The following is a 23294-nucleotide window of genomic DNA, read 5'->3' as shown; positions in this document are numbered from 1 at the left end:
GATGACAATAGTTGTCCGATATATTTTGGTGCTCCTTTGTTTGGTGAGTATATGTTAATGAGTGTTATTTCTTCTTGAAGTATTGTCCCCTTGATCATAATGTAGTGACCGTTGGAGTCTCTTTTTATCTTTTTGAGTTTGAAATCTGTTTTATCTGATATAAGTATAGCTGTTCCTGCTTTCTTTTTTGGTCCATTTGCTTGTAGGATTGTTTTCCATCCTTTAATTGTGAGTCTATTTTTATCTTTTGTAGCTAAATGTGTTTCCTGGAGACAGCAAAAGGTTAGGTTTTGTTTCTTAATCCAGCCTGCGACTCTGTGTCTTTTTATTGAAGAGTTTAGTCCATTTACATTTAGAGTTAATATTGATATGTTAGCATCTATATTTGCCATTGTGTTTGTCTTTCCTTTGATTTTATTTATTTATTTTTTTAATAACTTTTTTTTGGCCTTCTTTCGTTGTTATTCGTCCCTCTGACTTCCTGGCTTTAGGACTCCTTATAATATTTTTTGGAGTGGGGGTTTAGTTGTAATGAATTTCCAGAGTTTCTGTTTGTCTGGGAAGGTCCTTATTCTTTCTTCATAGAGGAAGCAGAGCTTTGTGGAATACAGTATTCTTGGTTGACATCTGTTTTCTTGGAGTCTGTTGACTATGTCCCTCCACTCTCTCCTTGCCCGTAGTGTTTCTTTGGAGAAGTCTGATGTCAGTCTGATTGGTTTTCCTTTGAAAGTTATTTGTTTCTTTCCTCTTGTCAGCTTCATTATTTTTTCCTTGTCTTGGGTTCTTGGGAGCTTTACTATTATGTGTCTTGCTGTATTTTTCCTTTTGTCATGGAAGTTTGGTGTTCTTGCTTCTTGTTTATCAATTTTCAGCTCCTTTTTCACGTTTGGGAAGTTCTCTTCAATTATGTCCTTGAATATTTTCTCTGTTCCTACATCTCTCTCCTCTCCTTCTGGTATTCCTATAGCTCTTATATTTCCTTTCCTCATGGAGTCAGATAGGTCCTGATGTCTTTCTTTGGTCTTTTTCCTTCTTACTTCTCTTTCCTTTTCTGTTTTCGTTCTTTTTATTTCTGTGTCTTCAAAAGCTCCTATTCGTTCTTCCATTTCATCTATTCTGCTTTCATTGCTTTTCCCAGAGTTCTTTAGTGCCTCCATTAATTCTTTGATCGCCTGCATTTCTTTTACTTCCCTCTTTCGGGACTCAGTTTCATTCTTCTGATCGTTGATTATTTTTCTCTTATCATTGTTTTCCTTTATGACTTCTGTCAGTTTTTTAATCATGGCAATTTTAAATTCTCTTTCTGGAAGGCTCATAAGTACTTCCAATTTACTGTCATTGCAATCTGGGGGTGGTTTTCTTTTTGTGGTGTGCTTTTTTCCTGAGGACTTGCTATGTTGCGTGTGGTTCTTCTACTCCCTACTGTCTGTTTTCTAATTTGCCGTATGAATTGGGACACTGTGTTGCTGGGACTGGCCGGCATCTTGGGTGAACTTCTCCGCTCCCCACTGGCTCCTCCAGGAGCCATCTGTTGGTTTCAAGCAGTCTTTACTGAAGAAAGAGCCCTGTTCTAAAATGCCAATGTAGCGACACACTCCTAGTGCACCTGGTCTGCCCCGGCGTTCCCACTCCCTCTCTGGGCTCGGACTGCAGGCCAGAGTGGGCCTGGCATGGGCGAACTTCCCAGCTCATCTCTGCCTCCTCCGGGAACCTTCTGCTGGTTTCAGGCAGTGTTTACTGAAGAAATGTCCCTGTTCTAAAATGGCGATGCGGTATGCATTCTCTGCGCACCCGGTGTGCCCTGGTGGTGGGTTCCCGCTCCCTCTGTGGGTTGGGACTGCAGGCCAGAAAGGGTCTGGCATGGGCAGACTTCCCAGCTTACCTCTGGCTCCTCAGGGATTCTTCTGTTGGTTTCAGGAAGTCTTTACTGGAGAAATGTCCCTGTTCTAAAATGGTGATGCGGTACGCACTCCCTGCGCGCCTGGTCTGCCCTGGCAGTGTGTTCCCGCTCCCCCTCTCAGCTGGGACTGCAGACCAGAAGGGGTCTGACATCACCACTGCTATTCAATATAGTATTGGATGGCCTAGATAGAGCAATTGGGCAATAGTAAAATATAGATGGAATCCAAATTGGGAAAGATGTAAAACAATCATTAGTTGCAAATGACATGATAGTATATATGAAAAATGCTAAAGATTAAATTAAAAAATATAACCTAATTGAAACAATAAATCAGTACAGCAAAGTGACAGTCACAAAATCAATTTATAAAAACCAGTTTGCATTCCTATATGCAAACAATGAATTAGAAGAAAGAAAAAAATCAAGGAAACAATTCCATTTACAATCACATGAAAAAGAAATGAAATAACATCTAGGAGTAAATTTAACAAAAAATATGAAGAAACTGTGCAATGAAAACTGTTAGACATTGTTAAAAGATATAGAAGAGGAAAGCAAAGAAAAGATATTTAGTGCTCATGGATTGGAAGAATCAACTTTGTTAAAAAATGGCCATGTTACCCAAAGTAATATACAGATTCAATGGCTTCCTTTAAAGGGATGGAATAAAAATTACTGAAATTCATATGAAACCACAAAATACCCCAATTGGCCAATACTGATAAAAAAAGAGGAAGAACAGCAGTATCACAATTCAAGACTCAAACTATACTACTATGCTATATAATAAAGCATTATTGTTCTGGAATCCAAACGACACTTGCCATGAAATTATACAAAAGTATACCAACTCTCATGAGTAGTAAAAATTATTGTCATTTTTTTTTCATGTTATGTTGGTGTCAAGCAGAGAAAATGCAAACACAAGTTAGTTCTGCTTACAAAAATATAACATTGCTGCAGATTCTGGTCAGCAAAAATAAGAATTTCCCTTGAGGGGCCTCCCTGGTGGCCTAGGGGTTAAATCTCAGCAGTATCACCACAGTGGTCTGAGTTCAATCTCTGGACAGGGAGAGCTAACCCACATGTGGCACAGCAGACCTCTCCTGTCTCCCTCACTGCTCCCCTCAGCAGTATATTTTAGTAAATCTGCCTGTTCTGATCCCACTCTGTCTCTTGTGAATCCTCTCACACACTCCACTTCCCTTCTCCCCTATACCTCTGGCCTATACCCCGGTTCTTCTGCACACACACACACACACACGTCAAAATAAAACAATACAAACAACTCCTGTATTATATCAAACAAAAACTCATTAAAAATTATGTTCATCTCCAAAAGTCCACTTATCCCTGTGTAGAAATTCACACTCTCAAATTCCACCAATTAACATGAGTTGAGGTCTTTGTTTTGGGGAGAAATCCAGAGGTGGGGCCAGAGGTGCAAGTGTGAAACAATTCACCAGGGACAGAATGGAGGAGAGAAAAGGTGGATTTATTGAAATACACTGCTAAAAGAAGCAGTGGGTGAGACAGGAGACATCTACCCCCTAAGGAGGATTTGAGGCTCTCTTTTATACTGTGTTTTCATGGGCTTTCTAACTTGGGGCTCCAGTTTGCATCACCTATCTGCTGGGATGTTGGCTCTCTGGTGCTGGCCTTTGACACAGGAACATGTTCTGGCCTCTGATTCTGCATTCCTGGAACTGGGCTGGTTTTTAATGATGGTTGGTTTTATGGCCTTATCCTCAAGGCAGCTTATCCATTCCCTTATATATTCAAGCCTTCTAAACCTGTCTGCTGGGCCAGGAGTGGGGGCTTAGTTTTAAACTTACTAAATTGTACCGTGACAGTCTTTGTCCTGTTAATTTCTCCAGAAACAATTTCTGTAGATGTGAAACCATAGAAATAACCAACAATATTGTAGGACAAAAAAATTGATAATTTACATTATCAGGCACTTAAAGATTTCATGTAAATTTAGACCACTGTCTTTAGTGTATATATATATATCTCAAATATATATATCAAATATGTATGTGTGTGTGTGTGTGTATATATATATATATAAAATTTAAGCATGTTTCCCAAGATGTAACTGGTGACTGAAGTCAAAGACTGTTATAGGTGGCACACTCTGGAGGGGTATGCTGGTGAGGATAGATAGCCCCAGGGAAAATGCGAACAAAGTATGTCAGGATGGAGACTGATAAGAAACAGAAGGGACTGCAGAAACAGCCCTTAGGATTCAGCCATCAGGATTTCTGTGTTTTTGGATTTTCGGAGATTCTGGGTCAGTGATTTCTAGCCCCACCATGCTTTTCTTCTAGAAGGTTGTTGCGGGCCTCTGAAGGACATGGAGAGGCCTCCAGCAGCCACCTTCAGAGAGGATATGTTTGGAGACTTTGCAGGTAGCCAACCAACTAAAACTGTTTCCAACTTTGCTGCTGTTACATCCTGGAAGAAGGCAGAGATCTGGAATAGGATGCCTTCTGGGCTGCATGAGGGTGGCCATTTGTTGGGTTGTTCATCTGCTGTAGCTGCTGTTTCGAGTGTCACTTGTCTGGTGCTGCTCTGGCACATCTTGGCAACTCCAGTGAGCATCTCCTGTTGTCTCTTCTGCTATCTTTGTGCACTGGATCTTGGCCTAAGTCTGGCTGCCATATTCCATATGCTGTATGCTTCCTGCCCTTAGTGGCAGGAAGACACCATCTTGGCAGCCTTTGTGTATAGGACTTTAAACACTGGACACTGCTTCAGGTGAGGTAAATGGCCATTTGTGACTCTTCATTTTCTCTTGTTTATCAAGTAGATCCTATTATTGTTGTTTTCTGAACCTGAGTAGTCTTGTATTGTATGTGCGGGTAAAGAACTCAGAAACTTACCAATAAACAATTTGGGCAGTGTCCTTGGCCAGTTTTAGTGTCCCTTGTTGCCCTTTATCAAAGAGACAATGCTTCCCTTCCAGTTTCAACTTACCAGGCAAATACCAAATAGGTCAAATTTTTCACATGTCTTTCCTATGAGGAAAGGGACTTTATGGAATGTCTCAGGAAGTCTACTGAGTTTCCACACAATTCCTTCAGATCAATCAAATGAAGGATTTACACATTTTTCCTTCAGTTTAGATTTCTGGGAAGCTTTGCCATAAACATTACCAAAAAACCCCACATTCAATTTTATCAAGGCTCCATCTGAACTCAGTAAAACTATGTGGGCAATCAAAATGTTACAGGGCAAGGAGAGGAGTACCCCAAAACCCCCAAACCTGCCTGTTCTAAATAGGTACTGCCATCTGCCACATCAGCACAAAACATATAAGACCTTTAGTGGAAAGGAACTTTAACACAATTAGTGTGCAACAAAGAAAGGGGGAAGAATAAAGTTTCCAAATCAAGCACCCAAAGTTACCCATTCCCTCGTGGGTAAATGCACAGCCCAAGAGGGTTGGCCAAAAGCAGGGCCACTGAGGCCTGAAAACCTGCCCCAAGTTTAAGCAAGATCAAGACAAAAGCTGCCAGTGTTAACCTCCCCATGGGTCTCTCACCCACATCTGTTTCAACCAGTTCAGGACCAAGAAACAAGTGCAGTTTGTTCACGTCTCGTCTCTGTGCTCCATGTGCCTTTTCCAGGCCTCCCTCTTGCTCGCCATCTTTCTGCCTTCCTTCTCCAGTCTCTTATCTATTTTGTTCTCTTCTCTGCTCAGCTCCAACTTTTCTTGGATGTGTCAGGAAACCTGGCACCTCCCCTTTCCCTGGGGACTACCCCCTTACAAAACCACAACCTTTTATTTTGATATTATAGCTGGAAAATTTTCATTTTCAAAAACAAACAACTTTTTCAAATTCCAATTTTTCCCATATTCCCAACCACCCAGATGGAAGAGGAAAAAAAATGAAATTACAACAAAATTATAGGCACATATGTTTCAAAACAACCCATTAAATTACAAATTAGTTTCTATTAACCAAAAAGTATCCCAGGTTATGCTTCCTAGAATTACTGTTAACCAGTTCCTAGTTCAAAATGTCTGTAAGGCACTACCATAACCAATTTTACATCCTCAGAGGCCAAGATAGCTAGGCACAAAGGGAAGACATACAACATATAGACACAGAAATCTCCCTTAGTTTTCATTTAACCCACATGAAATACCTTCTACAGAGGTAGTCCCCAAAATCAACATAAATTTCTTTTCATGGAATAAAAATCAAACTGAAAAATTGTGGAGTGCTGCTGGCAGAAATCATAGGTTCCACTTGTCATTCTACATACAGGAATGAAACAGGAAGTTAAAGTTAAGTTAGTGAAATTACTAAGGAGTCTCATGGCCTTGTTTATTACTTTAGGTAGGATTTTCCGTGTTTAAACTTTCACATTAGAAATCAATTCTGGGGATTCTGCACAGAAGTTGAAAGAACAAAATCAAATTAACTTTCAGTAAAAGGAGTCATAGCCTTACTTCTGTTAATCCTGGGGTTTCCTAGAATAGAAGCTGAAAGAACAAAATGAGAATCAAAGTACAAATAAAATCCCCTAAAGTAGGGAGGAATGACAACACAGGTATCAAAACCTGGTACAATTAACCCATGCAAAAACATATCACAAAAACATATCACCAACTTGGAGGGTTTAGATTGCATTTCTGGTGTCCCTGGAGGGCTTTATTAAAAAAATAGAGTGTTTTCCAGAACAGACATTCCTTAGTATGAAGCAGAGTCTTAGAATTTTGTCTTCTACCAATAATCAAACAAATCCAAATGGCAAATATTCCCAAAACAAATGGTATAGACAAAAACTCCCAGCATCAAATCCCTTCAAACTTAATGCAGATCAAAGCTCTCTAATTTTTCTGATCCAGACCTTTCAAAACCAAATCACTCGGAGAAACCATTAAAGTTACCAGAAATTACAAGTTATTGCTCAAGACTTTTTCTACTTTGTCCGCACGACATAAATTTGCTACTTCAGATGGCTCCATTGTTCACTTGCAAAATCCCCTGAGGCCGTTGTTACAGGAACCCCCAAACCTGCCTGGAATAAAAATTAAAAGGGGGGGGGATGTAACAGGGTGGTCCCCAGGGAAAGGGGAATTTCCAGGTTCCCTGCCCCACCCAGGAAATATATTGCTGAGCAGGGAGGAGAAAAATCTGGAGAGGAGGCAGGGGAAGGAAGGAGGAAGGATTCAGAGCCAGGAAGAGGCACACAGAGCAGAGAGACATGTGAAGAACCACATGCTTTTTAGTCTTGCACTGGTTGAAACAGACGTGGGTGATAGATCAGTGGGGAGGTTAAGAATGGCAGCTTTTATCTTGATTTTGCTCCTTTTGTCCCAGACTTGCTGGGTCCCTTCTGCCCCTTTCTTATAGGTCCCCAGCAGAAGTGCTTTAGACTTGTGTCAGGCTTTTGGGCCTCTGTGGCCCTGCTTTGGGTCAACCCCCTTTGGTGGGCATTTACCCACGAGGGGATGGGAAACTTCAGGTGCTTGATTTTAGAAACTATATTCTTTGTCTTGTCTTTGTTGTACACTAATTGTATTGAAGTTCCTTTCCAGTAACAGTCTTATGCGCTAGAGTATATTTTGTCTTGGTATGGCAGATGACAGAACCTATTTAGAATGTGCAGCTTTGAGTGCTCTGGTGTACCCTCACCCTGCCATGGAGAAGTCAAATTTCCCCATAGGGCAACTAACCACAAATGGCTTAAATCTCATCAGAGTAACCAACTCTGTTAGCAGGCAGACTTAGGGGAACTCTGAGGCCCCCAAACTTGCACTCTCCAAATAGGTTCTGCCATCTACCTCATAAAGGCAAAACATACTTTTAGTATGTAAGACCGTCAATAGAAAATAACTGTAATAGAATTAGTATGCAATAGAGAAGAGAAAAAATACAGTTTCAAATGAAGCACCCAAGATTATCCTTCCCCTTGTGAGTAAATGCCCAGCCAAAGAGGGCTGGCCCAAAGCAGGCCCACTGATGCCTGAAGATTGACAAATGTCTGGGCCTCCCCGGTGGCGCAGCGGTTGAGCACTGGGTTGCGAAGCCTCTGCAGCGCCGGTTCGATCCCTGGCTGCTCCCCGGCCACCGGAGGAGGGTCCCACATGGCACGCAGACCTCTCCTGCCGCCCGCTGCTCCCCTCAGCAGTGTACCTCAGTCCTTCTGCCTGCTCTGCTCCCTGCTCTGGCTCTGTTGAATTCTCTCACCCTCCCGCGCTTCTGACTGTACCCAGTAAAATAACTCTTTAAAAAAAATAAAGATTGACAAATGTCTAAGGCACCTTCTGGTGGGAACCATAGGAAAGGGGCAGAAAGGCAAGTAATTCTGAAAGGAAAAGAGCAAAATCAAAACAGATGTCAGTTAAAGGCTGCTATAGTCAGCTTCCCATGGATCTCTCACCTAAGTCTCTTCCAAGTATCTCCTTTCATGTCCTTCAAGTCCCTGGTAAAATTCCAAGGCCAAGAAGCAAGTATGGCTTATTTGTCACATGTCTCTCTATTCCACAGGCCTCCTCCAGGTCTTCTTTCAAGTATTCTTCCAGCTCTCCTCTTCCCAAATCCTTTTTAGCTTTCTCTCTAGTCACTAAGCCCCATCCTTCAATAGGTGGGGGAGGGAACTTGGAAACTCTGCTTTGCATATTACACTGTTACAGTCCCAGTGAGATCCAGCACATACAAGTACTTTGGGAAGCAATCTGGATTTTTCTCTGCTTGTCTTTAAAATGGTTCTAGTCTCAGGCCCCAGAGGTTTTGGTAATGGTTAAAATGGACACTTATTATAGCATCTAAGTTTCTCAGTTTCTGTCTCATTTAAAACTCCTTGATATAAAATATGTATTTGTGGAAAACTTAGCTAAATTGGTACATGAACCTTCTCATAAAGACTGAAACTTAAACAATTTGAGGAATTAAACTATCTTTGTTTTGAAAATTATTGATCTGAAAATAGATGAACTAGTCTACCCATTGAAAATTTCTACTAGTAATTTAAGAGATAAAAATTTGGCCTTTGGAAACTCAGGGTTAAAACAAGATTTTTAGGTTAAAGAGAGCAGATCATTAGTCATATAGTGTGTATGTGCAGATTTCTATAGTAGGTATGATGTCCTTTCCATTCTCTTTATACCTTTATCATTAGGACAAGATGCATTTTGCCAGAGCAATGGACATCTTTATTAATACTTTTTGATGAAATTATTGTGGAATTTAACACCTTGGGGTTGTATGGTTTTCTAAAACTGATAATGCTCTCTGCCCCGACTTTGGATTCCTAAAACTTAGATAGCCATGTAAAGACTTCTAATCACCCAGACCCCATTTCTGTTTTTTAACCATGTGAAAACTTCCATACTATTTTTTCCTACCTTTTTCTTACATCATTAACACTTTTAGTCTGTGCTTAAGTATGTTTAAATAAAATAACTCATGGTAGCCATAAAGGAAAAGTAACTGACTTGGTCTCGCAAGGTTCCTGGCTGATGTCAAGGGAGGTGGGCTTAAAACTATGTCCATTATGTTAATACTAAGGCAGAAATAGGGCTTATTTTCTTTCCCCTTTTCCTAGCTAAGGACTTTAATATGGTATCTAAAATCAAATGTGAGTTAGTAAATCATACTAGGTCTCTTATGTGTTTACAACAGGTACATATGGTATTAAGCCACTCTATGTTTTTTCTTGCTTCCATCAAATCAGTCTGTCAAATGTTTGTTTGATTATCCAAGAGCCTAGAAGAACCCTGAAATGTAGATATAATTCCCTTTATGGTACCACCATAATTAAATTGGGAACTCCAGCCCTAAAGCTACAATTGGTAACGCCATTGTTCTCTATATCATTATTTAATTAGTTTCTCAAATTTATTTTAATAATTAAGGTTTTATTAAGTTTAGGGCCTCCCCGGTGGCGCAGCGGTTGAGCGTTGGGTTGCGAAGCTGCCCGCGGCCTCTGCAGCACCGGTTCGATCCCAGGCTGCTCCCCAGCCACCGGAGGAGGGTCCCACATGGCGCGCAGACCTCTCCTGCCACCTGCTGCTCCCCTCAGCAGTGTACTTCGGTCCTTCTGCCTGCTCTGCTCCCCGCTCTGGCTCTGGTGAATTCTCTCACCCTCCCGCGCTTCTGACTGTACCCAGTGCATGTATAAACAAAAACAAACAAATAAAGAAAGAAAGAAAGAAAACATGCCTCTATAAAAAAATAAAAACAAAAACAAACAAAAAAAGGTTTTATTAAGTTTAATAATGAGGATTCATTGAAAATCTACATCATTATGTCACTGGGCAATCCCACAAGGATATGGGATGGCCTGGTTGTGAGTCCTCACCCCGCATGCTTAAAAAAACTTAGACCAAGACCCAAGTGCAGGCACACATAGAAATGTTAAAAAAAGGAAAAAAGATCTATTTACAAGGGAAATGAAAAGCAGGGAAGAGATAGGGGAAAAAGAGAGAGAGAGAAAGAGAGAGAGAGAGAGAAATGAATTAATCGGTCAGTGTGCCCTTCCAGTAACACAGTCTGAGAGTCTGAACTGATACCTCGAGAGCATGTTGAAAGCAGGCAAAGCTAAGTGAGTACAGACCCACATGTGTTTATTTTATACCAAGCATGGTTGCTTAACTCCACCCTGAACTTCCAGCAGTCCCCTCTTCAGGAAGTCGAGTCATGGGAGATTCATGTCATGATGGAATTTATAATCCTTAGACCCTTGGGTCTCTTTGGTATGGAGGTGAGGGTGCAGTCCATAAAACATCAGTGGGTGAAATTTATTCGGTACATTCTGTCTGCTCAACAATTAAATCTAAAATTATTGAGATTTCCTATTGGATCCTTGTTGTAAGGGAACTAAATAATTTAATGTCTATTAATAAAATGCATTCTAAGTCACCTAAAAGAAAAATATGAAGTATGTGTTTTAGAAATTCACCCATTGGGCCTTCCTGGTGGTGCAGTGGGTTCAGCACAGCACTGTGAAGCTGTCCGCAGCCTCTGCAGCACGAGTTTGATTCCTGGCCGGCCAGGGAGATACCCACATGGCGCAGCAGACCTCTCCTGCCTCACCCGCTGCTCCCCTCAGCAGTGCATTTTGTCAGTCTGCCTGTTCTGCTCCCCACTCTGTCTCTGGTGAATTCTCTCACTCCCCCACCCCCGTGCCTCTGGCCTGTACCCCAGTGCTTGTATAAATAAAATAAATCTTAAAAAAAAAGAAATTGACTCATTATGTATATGTATAATTCTAAAGGATACTGGTGAAACATCTTATAATTAGAAATTGTAAAACTAAGGTAGAATAACTCTGTGTGCAAGTAAAGTAAAATGTGTGTTTTACAATAAAAAGGGAATGAATTGGGGATGTATTTTTTTTGAGGATGTGAGAAGGATTTAAATGGGAAAACAAGATAAAGGGCTTAAGGCCAAAGTAGTAGAAAAAGAAATTTTACGTGGTTGCATTGGCAACCCTGAGGAGAAATGGGGAGACCTGATTGTGAATCCTCACCTACAAATTAAAAACTAAGGAGAAAACTCTAGAGCAGGCACACAGAGAAAAGTTAATAAAATACTTTTTTTTTTTTTTAATTTATACAAGCACTGGGTACAGTCAGAAGCACGGGAGGGTGAGAGAATTCACCAGAGCCAGAGTGGGGAACAGAACAGGCAGACTGACGAAATACACCGCTGAGAGGATCAGCGGGCTCGGGAGGAGAGGTCTGTAGTGCCATGTGGAACCCTCGCCGGTGACCGGGGATCGAACAGGTGCTGCAGAGGCTGTGGGCAGCTTTGCAGCCCAGCGCTCAACTGCTAAATTGGGCCACCAGAGGAGGCCCAATAAAAGACTTTTTTAACAAGGGATATGAAAAGAGGGAGAATACACACACACACACACACACACACACACACACACACAGATATTTGTACATATATCCTACCAGTAATGCCCTCTGAGCTGAGACCCTGAGTGCATGATCGAAGGAGGAAGGGCAAGAGAGCTCAAGCCCACATCTGTTCGGTTTTATACCATTCATGACCCCCTAACTCCACTCTTGGTTCTCAGTAACGCCTCCTTCAGGAAGTCAGAGACATGACAGATTCATGGCAAGAGAGGAGTTGCAATGCTTGGCACCAGAGATCTCTTTGACATGGAGGTACGATACGGGTGGAGTCTGTAAAACATCAATGGATGGAGTTCATTAGGACATACTATACCTCCAATAAAATAACTTGTTCCAAGGGTATTTAAGTTAAGCTTTGATATCAGTAGTGTACTTAAGGGAAACCAAATACTATTTTTTTTTCATCTGCTAAAAGGACAAAAGTATTAAATGCTTTTACTAGCTTTAACAACAACAGTTATATAATTTATTTTAATAATTTATTTAATTGCAGTCTTTAGACTGTTTAGGTAATCTGAATATCTTTGGTGCTCTTTTACCCTAAGTGTGGTTAGCTGAGAGGAATCTAATCCTGTTATTGTTTCTGAGCCTTGTCATAGAAATAGATCTGCTCTTACAAACCTTTATTTGTTACTCTGGGTAAATATTATTTTATAAATCTGTAAGTTTGTTAACCCTTTGGTAAAACTTCCCTGCTATCAAATTTCTAAAATAGTAAATCTTTGATCAATTAAAGAAAAAATATGGGATGTCATGGAAGAACTTATAAGACATCTCTTGAAATTGTTTTCTTTGTAGAAAGAAATGTTAAAGCTATTTGGGCCAATTTGGGTATATTGAAATTTCATATGAAGCATTGTCATAGGGGAAATGGTTACCTTTTCAGCATGTATGTGAATTCATAGGAGTGGTCTAAGTTATGTAAAACTTCCTAAGCTTAATATGTTCTGTATAAGATTATTGGTCAATTCTGATCATTCTGAAATATTCATGTCACAAAATTTAGCAAACATCTTTGTTCATTGCTTTTTAATCATATTTTAAGTATGATCATTTTTAAGTTATTTGCTATTTTTTTTAAGATTTATTTATTCATTCATACAAGAACCAGGGTACAGGCCAAATACGCGGGAGTGTGAGAGGATTCACCAGCAACAGAGTGGGGAACAGAACAGGCAGACTGACGAAATACACTGTTGAGGGGAGCAGTGGGCAAGACAGGAGAAGTCTACCATGCCATGTGGGATTCTCGCAGGCTGACTGGGATTGAACCTGCACTGCAGAGGCTGCCTGCGGACAGCTCCACAGCACTGGGTTCAACCACCTGCACCATCTGGGGAGGCCCTATTTGCTATTTTTTACAGAGGTTATTTACTAAGATTTGTATTCAGAAAAAAATTGTATGGAAGGGACTGAGTACTCTGGAATATGTATTTTTCAAAAAATAAAGAAAAACAAGAGTTTATAGAAAATCTGGGTTACAGAAATTCTAGCAGATAATTGAGACTTGCTACATGGGACTAAATAAAGTGAGAAGGACTAATAAATTCTAAAAATGTTTTGATATATTATTATTAATGTTTTAAATTAACAGAATACTCCTTTTGCAGATTTTTGTGAGAACTGAAACATTTGCTTTTCTTTTTCTTCCACCCTCAAATGTGAACTTTTAGTAAATATTCCTATTTTTTGTAGAAATGTGTTTATTTGCATAAATCCAGTAAGTCTCTCTTTTTCCTCTATAATAGAATATTGGAAGATAATCTTTGACTAGATGTTACATTTGTATTCAGACTGCTTTCAAGAATACACTGATTTCAGAGACCTCAAGAAAAATAAAGCCTGATACCTTGCTTTCATAGTTTCAGATCTATCAGGAAAAGGGTAAGGAAGGTCATCCCTGGACATACCAGGAGACCTCAGGACATTTTGTGACCTCAAGCATAGGAATTTGCCCAAAGACACAGGTATTTTAGCTAAAGTCTAATGGTGAGTGTTTGGCATGGTCCCCTGCCCTGAGAGACTGATTATAAAGAGCTCAATCTGAGATTCCTCTGAACAATTCAGCAATGCATATTTTAATTAAAAATATACAATTAATGTTTTGTTCTTTTTGTGTTTATGCAAAAGAACTGCCCAAGATTACTAAAACTGGACTTAACTTGCAATTTTTATTGTAATTATTTGGTATGGTTGGAGTAAGGGTGGTGAGAAATCATGTTTCAGTAAAATTTTTTTGGTTAGCAGTTTCTTGTTCTCTAATTTTTGATGTTTTGGTTTTTACATGTAATTTGAATAGGATCTCAGTTTTTTAAAGTCTGGCTATGATGTTCCAAACTAATGTTTCTTGTTTCTTTCCCAGTCTTTTGACTTGGATTAAATGAATGTTAAATTGTCATTTTCTAAAAGATGGAGAACTTTGTCAACTTCAGAGACATCATATGGCCGCAAAGTGTGGCTTCTCGGTGTTTGAACTGGTCTCAAGTCTCAGGCCAATAGAATGTAGACTTTGTTGTCCCACATCAGGCTTTGAATTGTCTGTTCAACCTCTTGACAAAGTTTACATCACCAGATTACAATAGTTTTATGTTGTGTTGATGCTGATGCAAGGATTCCATTCTATCCCTACTTGGGATGGCAACCACTCTTACTGCTTGCTAAAACAGGTAGTGAGACATTTTTACCCCTTCAGGATTTAGGGACAATGCCCCTAACCAGTAGGATGAAGCTACAGGAGTTTTAAGGGGGCTGATGATTTTAGAGAAGACACTATTTGAAAGTGTTCATAGGGATCAAGGAAGTTACCCACCTACTTCCTGTCTTTTAGATACGTGGAATTTGACATAAATGTTTCTACTTCAGAGGACCATAATAAGAGGAAGACTCAAGGGACAGCCAGTTTACTGTTATTATAAGGGGGGGGGGGGCGTTGAGTTTCCTTCAGAGAGGTTAAAGCAGATGTTCTTGACCTAAGGAGATTTTGTTACCCCAAATGCATACATATATTTTGACAAAGGCCTGGATTTATTTTTATTCTTATAGCTGGAGTGGGGTGATGGCATCTAGTGAATAGTGGCCAGTAATACTGCTCAACATCTACAACATTCGGGAAAACCCCCATGACAGGGTGTCTGTGGTGGTATTGAGAGCTCTGGATTTGGTGTTTCAGGATATTTGCTTATCATGGAACTGAAGTCCCAGGGGATTATACTTCCCTTGTCCACCTTATTCCAGAAATCCTTTGAAATTTTTTGTTTTTATATTCACATACACAATTACTAGCTCACACTCACTCATGGACACTCAACATTCTTTCTCCTGTGTTTCCCATCATAAACAACATCAGAGTTACATGAAAGAACTAATTAGCTTTATGACTATTTTTAGTCATACCATAAGATGAGTAAAATGAGTATAGTGTAATGATAATTAATCACTTGAGAATTGAGTGATGTGGTTTCCTAGGTGTTTGGTTCCAGTTAGGTGCAAGCATACTTCAGTTCTGTAGCTGAAAAAATTCATTTCCCCCCAAAATGTCCTGGGAGACCAAAGAATGTTCTCTAATGACCTGAATGAATAGTGAAAATACAGTGGTCTTTTTTTGCCATTACTCTACATATCACAGGTAGATTTTGTAATTAGTTTTGTTTTATTTTCCAATAAAAAGAGGCTCAAAAATTGTTTCATTACTGTACATTTGAAATTGAGTTGCTGTAATTGAAGTATAGATTTGCACCTATTTCATACAGTCCTGAACAATGCATGCTATTTTAAATTTTCAAAACCAAGAAAAAAAATATTCAACAGAGACCTTGGGTAGCCTTCAAAGTCTAAAATATTTATTATTTGACTCTTTACAGAAAAATGTTTGCTAACCTCTGGTATAGACTTATATTTCCATTTCTAACTATTATGTGATTGAGTCTTTGTCACATCATGGCACTTATAAATCATTCAGAAATCTTAAAAATATTTTATTTTGCTTCCTATCTGCAAGTTTCCAAATTTGCAGGATATATGCTAGCTGCCAGAGAGTTTATGTTTTAGTAAGAGAGATAGACATTGAAAAAATAATTGTACAATATTTAATTAAAGCAGAGGAACTGTGAAGGGTAGTGAAAGTATAGAAGGGGGTTACCCAAAAGTGAAAGGGCTGTTCTGAAAGTGTGGAAGAGCTAATATGGGTCAGTGATTTTAATGTAAATTTGAACAATGAATCCACTAATTTGAAGGATGGGTGGAAGCAAAGTAAGAACTGAAAACAGTTGTAGCCCTGGAAAGGACCTTACACATTTCTATTTCGTCTATGTAGTTGATTACCACAGAAACAAACTTAACAAATTAAGGGCAGTAAATTAGAGAACAGCATTAGCAGAAATGGATTAAGGACTGAACCTGTGGTGTTCACCTATGGCTAACATTAAAATCAATTGATGAGCAATAAAATACTGATGTCCCACATACTGTCATTCTGTTCTCCCCAGGTAAGTCCATGGTTCAGCCAAGATTCAGAAATGGGACTGGCAGGGTCTGGGTCTTCAAAAGTCCTCAGCTACTGTCCTCTTCTTCTTGTGCTTCTCTTCTCTTGTCTCTCAGTGTAATGCTAAGAAAGACAAGTTCAGACCTACCCTTGTATTTTGGTTCAAGAAGCATATGAGAAAAGCTTCAGTTTCTCTCACTGTCTTCTTCAGAGTGGTGACCATTTTATTCTGGTCAACTCTTCAGGTACCTTTGCCTGAGACTATAAATGTCAGCTAATGACATTTCTTAGCCCACATGATAGTTTGTAACATCTTCCTCAGAGAGCTATTAGCAGGTAAACAAATAGAGGAGGAGGATTATCAACTGTATCCAAAACACTGCTGTGTGTCTTTAGATGGAAGATGATTATTGTTCTATATTATATCTGTCATATTCTTATTTTGGGTAAGAGGAATTTTGGGGGATGAGAGAACAAACAGATCTATATTTTTCTATGTGATATCCTGTATCTTCAACAGCAGAGTTTTCTCTTAGTTTGAGAGGCTTCATTGGCGCACATTAGTAGCCCTAGCAACAGAACTGCTTACTGGCGCTGTTAACCAGCCTTTCCTCTGGGAGACTGCTGAGCTGAGAGATCTGCTAGTGCTCGCTTCTAATAACCGGGTTTCATCTGCAGGGCGGACTTTACTGGAAAAGCTGTTCAGCCAGCAAGAGAACGGGCCTCCAGAAGAAGCAGAGAAATTTTGCTCAAGGATCATCGCTATGGGTCTCCTACTTCCTTTTAGTGACTGCTTCAGGGAACCATGTAATCAGAGTACCCAACCAAGTTCAGCGCCATTTGATGTAAGTAGAATAATTCATTTGTCCGTGAGGCAGATTTCAGTGGAAATATCAGATGTGATGTGTGTATGCCCACTCACCCTATAATTTAAAAAACAACATGTGACACAAGTCCTCCTTCCCTCAGCCATTCACTAGCTCAGTATGTCTGTTTCTATACTTTCCTTTTGTTGATTGTTCTTGCCAAACCTTTTCTTAACAGATGACCACACTAGACAGCTTTCTAGTATGCTTTAACAGGTCATGATTGTAAGTAATTCTAAGTCTGTATTCTGACTTTGCTGATGTTGATATTCCACAAAAGCAGCTCCATAAGGCAACAGTTTTGTTCTCAGTGGGCCGTAGGTTTTCATGGGCCCTAGAATGCTATTTCAGTGCATTCATGACTCATCTATGTGCTCAATATTGACATGAAGCAGCATTGTCTGCTTTTTCCCCCAGCTCCCATTCACCAAGAGAGTTAACACTGCGGAACAATAATTCAAAAGGCATATTCATAATTCATAACGAATAACAGCACAGCTGGATTACCATTTTCAAGCCAGAGTGTGGCTAATCTTTCTCAGGTATGTGACACATGTGTGACATTAGTTGTGATGAGTATGCATCTAAAACCCAGATATATAAGAATTTTCATATATTAATTTCTCATAAGAAAGTAGACTGCTTGGTTTACTTATGGGGAGCCTAGTATTTGTGAGGCAGAATACTGGATTCTTATCTATATGGGTTAGTTAAATTTGTTTGTTGTTTCCACCTATACCCTTTCTCTTATCAGTCCTCTTCAATGTATAGTCTGTTGATCAAGAAGCAAAATAATAATGGATTTTGAAAGTCAATGAAACTGAGTTCTGAGATAGAATGTGATAATAAATAGGAAAATACCAATACAAGCCTGTTTTTCTTCTTTACTTATTATAACCCTTGATCTCTTTCAGTATTAGGAAAATAAATTACATAAAATATTGTGAAATCTTTTTTGATACTTTCCATGTAAAAGAAGATTCACCAGTTTGTTTTGTGACTTGTGAAGATTCCTTCTTGAGATTTAACTATCTAATTAAAAAAAATAACATGACAGGGGCCTCCCCGGTGGCGCAGCGGTTGAGCGCTGGGTTGCGAAGCTGCCCGCGGCCTCTGTGGCACCGGTTCGATCCCCGGCTGCTCCCCGGCCACCGGAGGAGGGTCCCACATGGCGCGCAGACCTCTCCTGCCGCCCGCTGCTCCCCTCAGCAGTGTACTTCGGTCCTTCTGCCTGCTCTGCTCCCCGCTCTGGCTCTGGTGAATTCTCTCACCCTCCCGCGCTTCTGACTGTACCCAGTGCATGTATAAACAAAACAAACAAACAGACCAGCAAACAAATAAATAAAGCATGCCTCTATTAAAAAAAAAAATAACATGACAGATAATCACTGTTGGGAGATCTTTTTCTTCCTTGGAATGAATTGGATAATTGAATATTTTCCCCTCTTTCTTTGTGACAGGTGTGTGTTGTTATAGAGACTATTACTGAAGATTGTGGTGGGCTACAAATGTTGTGGAACTATTTTCAAGACCATATATCAATTTGCAAATGAGAATTAAAATAAATATATGGATAACGGCAAACACTAGCTTTTTTCCTAATGTTTGCTTTTTTTAATTAAAACTATTCCAAATTGACAGCATTTTCTTCCCCTAGAGTTCAGAAGTAAACAATCTTATCAGTCATTTAATGTGGAATTAGAATAAACTAAAACAAGTGGGGTAAACCTTAGTCCTCCATTTTTTTCATTTTATCTCCGAACTGGCTGCTTCCTATTCTTACCTGGCACCATCTTCTTGTTAGAGGGACTAATAAATCTTCCCAGCCTTGTCATGTTGGAAGGCAGCTGGTTGTGCCATAAAGTGAAAAGCAAACAACAATTAACAAAATTCTTTAATATGGCATGGGGTAGTTGACTCGGAGTCAGGAACTTCTTTCTCCCAATTTTATGTGATTGCATTTTCTCCTCATTTTCTTCATTGGCCCTATACTCTACTTACCCTAACAAACTGAACACAAAACAAATATGAAATTAAAGATATTCTTAAAAGAAACATTTCATGGACCTAAACAGCAAGTTTATTAACATAACTATACATTCACTGTGTACGTGTGTCAAGGACTTTCTCTGAAACCCAAAAGATTTAACACAATAAGAAGTTATGTAGATTGAGGTATTACTGTGAAATGGAAGGAATGCACTTATCTGTGGGGAGAGCAGTTTCTGATAATTAGTTCTCTGCTGATTTCTAGAAAATCACAGCTGGGAGGATTTCTAACGAACAGTTCTTTTGAGTATCAGTGTCCTTGGAGACAGAACAACCAGTGGGAATAAACTTGAGTGCCACCCTTGTTATAGACTTAGGTTACCCAGAACCCCCAAACTTGCAACTCTAAAGAGGTTCTGCCACCTGCTGCATAAAGACAAAGTACAGTTTTATTGTGAAAGAACTTTAATATAATAGTGTGCATAAAAAGAGAGAAGAGAAGGAAGGATAGATAATCTCTTCCAATAAAAGACCCAAAGTTACCCATTTCCTTGTGGGTAAATGCCCAGCCTAAGAGCGCCTACCCAAAGCAAGGCCACTGAGGCATAAACACTTGACATAAGTCTAAGGAACCTTCTGGTGGGGAATCATAGGAAAGGGACGGAAAGTCCCAGGCAAGTCTGGGATAAAGGAACAAAATCAAAGTACAAATCTATCAATAGGTAAAGGTGGCAGTTATCAGCCTCCCATTGGGTCTTTCAACCATGTCTCTTCCAAGTGCCTCTATGTGTCTTGACTCCATGTGTCTTGTTCCCCATGTCCCCATGTCCCCATGTTGCCCCATGTCCCTGGTGCAATTCCAAAGCTGGGAAGCAAACAGGGCTATTTCACATGTCTCTCTGCTCCATGTGCCTCTTCCAAGTCTCTTTTCCCAGTCTTATTCAGCTCCTCCTCCCTCCTTCATTAGGTGAGGCAGGGAATATGAAACCTCCACTTTTTATGGAGATCTCACACTCTTCCCAGCCCAGCTCTGTGCTTTCCCCTAAGAGGATATTAATTCCTTCTCCCTCTACCACTTCTCTCTCCATTCAAACATGTAATTAGAGCAAAAAATCATTTTTATTTGGGGATCTTCAAATAAAGATGAAGATATGCAGTTTATGGATTAGCCTTTTTAATTTTAATCCCATGTTATTTTATGCATTTTTATTTGGGGATCTTCAAATAAAGATGAAGATATGCAGTTTATGCAGTTTATGGATTAGCCCTTTTAATTTTAATCCCATGTTATTTTATGAATTTTTAAAGCCTAACATTTTGTTTTTAGGAATGTTGTAGAAAATATGAAAGAACATCACACTTTCCCTCACATTTAGCTTAAAGTTTCAAGAACACTAAAATATAAAAAGCTTTGAGTGGTAATATTTATTTATATATGTTTGCCAAATCATTCTGCATATCATAAAGTGTTTTAAGTTCCAGGGTTATAGTGAACAAGAAAAATAAGATTCCTGTTCTTTTGAAATTTATATTGTATTATGATAAGAAGTTATATTAAAAAAGAAACAAATAGAAGCATAGGCAATGAATTATATCAATGTCTAGTAAACGCTATGAAGAAAATAAACAAAAATAATATGATAGAGTGAATGGAGATGGGTAGGAGAATGTATCGGAAAGCTTCACTCATAAGTCATAAAATGTGACATTCAAGGGAAGGTCATCCCAAGAAGCTCAATTGGTAAGTACAGAGGGTCTGGCATCAGTGCAAGCTTACCTAAATAAAGAATCAAGGCATAGCCTGAGTACCTATGTAGCTAAAGTTTCTTGAAATGAGGACAGAAAGGGCTAAAATGTCAGAGTTTTCAAGGTACTGAAAACCATGGAAGGAAATGTATTTTTGTTAAAGTGAGAGCTTTTAGAAGGTGTTTGTCCAAGTTGTAAACATATTGTAAATGGTCTGGGAAACATCCTTTTCCTGGCCTAACAGAGGAGAAAGCAAAGCCATTTGCATAGGTTTTTAAGTCGGTATTGGCTCGTTTCCGCTTCTGTGCAAGAATATGCTGACCTCTGATAAACCAGCCTCTCAGTACCCACTAATGGACAAGGAGACAGAGAAATAAGGTTTTAAAAATGGGTACTGTCCTAGATCTACCTAGATCTACGCAGTGAATTCTTTAGAAATCAGGCAATAATTAAGCCTCAACATTTGCCCTTCTTTGTGCACAGACAGCATCAACATATCTTTACGTCAAGATAACATAGGCAATCAAAAGATCTATCATATGGAAAATCAGAATTTCACCTACATCCTCTCCCCCAGTCAAGAACATTTACTTTTTTTTTTTTTTCAGTCTAGTGACTCATTGTTCCTACCTATATAAAATAAACTGACTAGGTAGGCTGTTGCAATAGTTGAGATTGTGATGGTTGTCTGGGGTGGGATGGTGGTGATGGAGATGGAGAAGCGTAAGAGGTTGTGGAATGGATTTTGAAGGAGTTGCTGATATGACTTCTGGTGAGTTAGACAAGGGGAAATGGATCAAGGAAACCAAATATAATGTTGTAAGGAAGAACTGGTGATCATTACATAGTTTTTTTGTGAATAAGATTCTGTTTATTTAGAAAGCTAATACCTGGAATATTGCCTGAAAAGCATTTGTTTTTGCTTTTTATCAAGTGGAATGATGTTGATTTTAATAGATGATCAAAATTAGGGTCATGATATTAATAATTATTTCAGTCATCAAAAGGGCTGGTTGCTTTTTTCATAGCCATACAGTAAGAAAGAACGATGTCTTTGGGGGTGGGGTGCAAATAGTGATACCAGGAGTCTCATTCCTGGTCAGAGAACCAAAATTGATACTTGGCAAAAAAAAAAAAACCAAACAAACAAAAAAAAACTTACACCAGGTGGAACCGAGGGGATTCTCAGGTATCCCTAACTGTTGAGAGGAAAAACCCATGTTGTCTGTTCTAAGGGTTCATGTCACCTGCACACATAATTGCATAGACTCTCGTGTACTCAAAGATTTTTAATCAATGTTTAAGTTTTGAGGTAAGAGAGAGAGAAAGGTATAGGGGAGAGAAAGATTTCGGAAGACAGACTCCTGGTTAAACTCTGAAATCACCCATCTGTCATAGAACAAAGTTCAGTCAAAAAGGCAAGACCCACAGCAGAACTGTCAGAAGAATAAATTCAAGGTACTTCCTGTCAGAAAATACAATCAAGGGTTTATGAGGGCCAAGAGAACTGAGGAAGAAGTAGAGAATCAGAATTAAATGTTTATCATCCATACACAAAAGAATGTAATAGACTCAAAAGCCCCAAAATGCACCTATTCGGTCAGTTAATCAACAACAAAGGAGCCTAGAGTACACATTCTGGAAAGGAAAGCCTCTCCAATAAATAGTGTTGAGAAAACTGCAATCCACATGCAAAAGAATGAAAGTAGATCACTATCTTAAACCAATTACAAAATGGAAAAAGGTTGAATGTAAGACCTGCAACCCCTAATACATATATCAAAATAGGCAAAGGGGTTGATATCCGAGATCTACAAGGAACTCATATAACTCAGCAAAACAAATAACGAAATCAAAATATGGACAAAAGCGCTAACAAACACATGAAAAACTATCATTACTTGTTAGGGAAATGAAATCCTAAACTAGAATGAAATACCATCTCACATATAGAGAATAGCCCATTTTAAAAAGACCAGAAACAAGCGTTGGTAAAGATGTGGGGAAAAAAGGAACTCCGTGCAATGTTGGTGACAATGTAGACTGGCCAGCCCTCTATGGAAAACAATATTCAGCTTTCTCAAACATTAAAAATAAATCTACCATGTGATTAAGCAATTACTCTGAGGTACCCAAATGAAGAATACAAAGACACTAATATAAAGGGACCTGTGCACTCCTAAGTTTATTGCAGCGCTGTTTATAATAGCCAAGTCATGGAAACAACCTACGTGCCCAAAGAAAGCTGCAAAGATTAAGAAGGTTTGGTATATATCCACAATGGAATACTACTCAGCTATCAGAAAAGATAAACTCTTGCATTGTGACAATAGGTGCTTATGCTAAGTATAATGTCAGGGAGAGAAGGCAAATACTGGATGATATCACTTATATGTGGACTGTAGAGAAACAAAACAAATGATCAGG

General features: G+C 39.2%; 1 protein-coding gene across 2 annotated transcripts in view; it reads left to right on the top strand.

Annotated features, from left to right (window-relative positions):
* The window catches only part of FMN2 (formin 2), a gene marked incomplete at both ends in the record, with an annotated part of 335919 nt that overhangs the window by 43080 nt on the left and 269545 nt on the right, over nt 1–23294 (top strand). For both annotated transcript variants that reach the window (XM_084253323.1, XM_084253322.1), the window contains one exon: nt 16945–17111. In XM_084253323.1, the coding sequence (XP_084109449.1) occupies nt 16945–17111 (167 nt within the window). The remainder of the gene's footprint in view (nt 1–16944; nt 17112–23294) is intronic.

Source organism: Talpa europaea (assembly GCF_964194135.1).
Source record: "Talpa europaea genome assembly, chromosome: 14".
NCBI lineage: Eukaryota > Metazoa > Chordata > Mammalia > Eulipotyphla > Talpidae > Talpa > Talpa europaea.
Note: the sequence above shows the minus strand (reverse complement) of the source record. Positions and strands in the feature narration are given on the sequence as shown.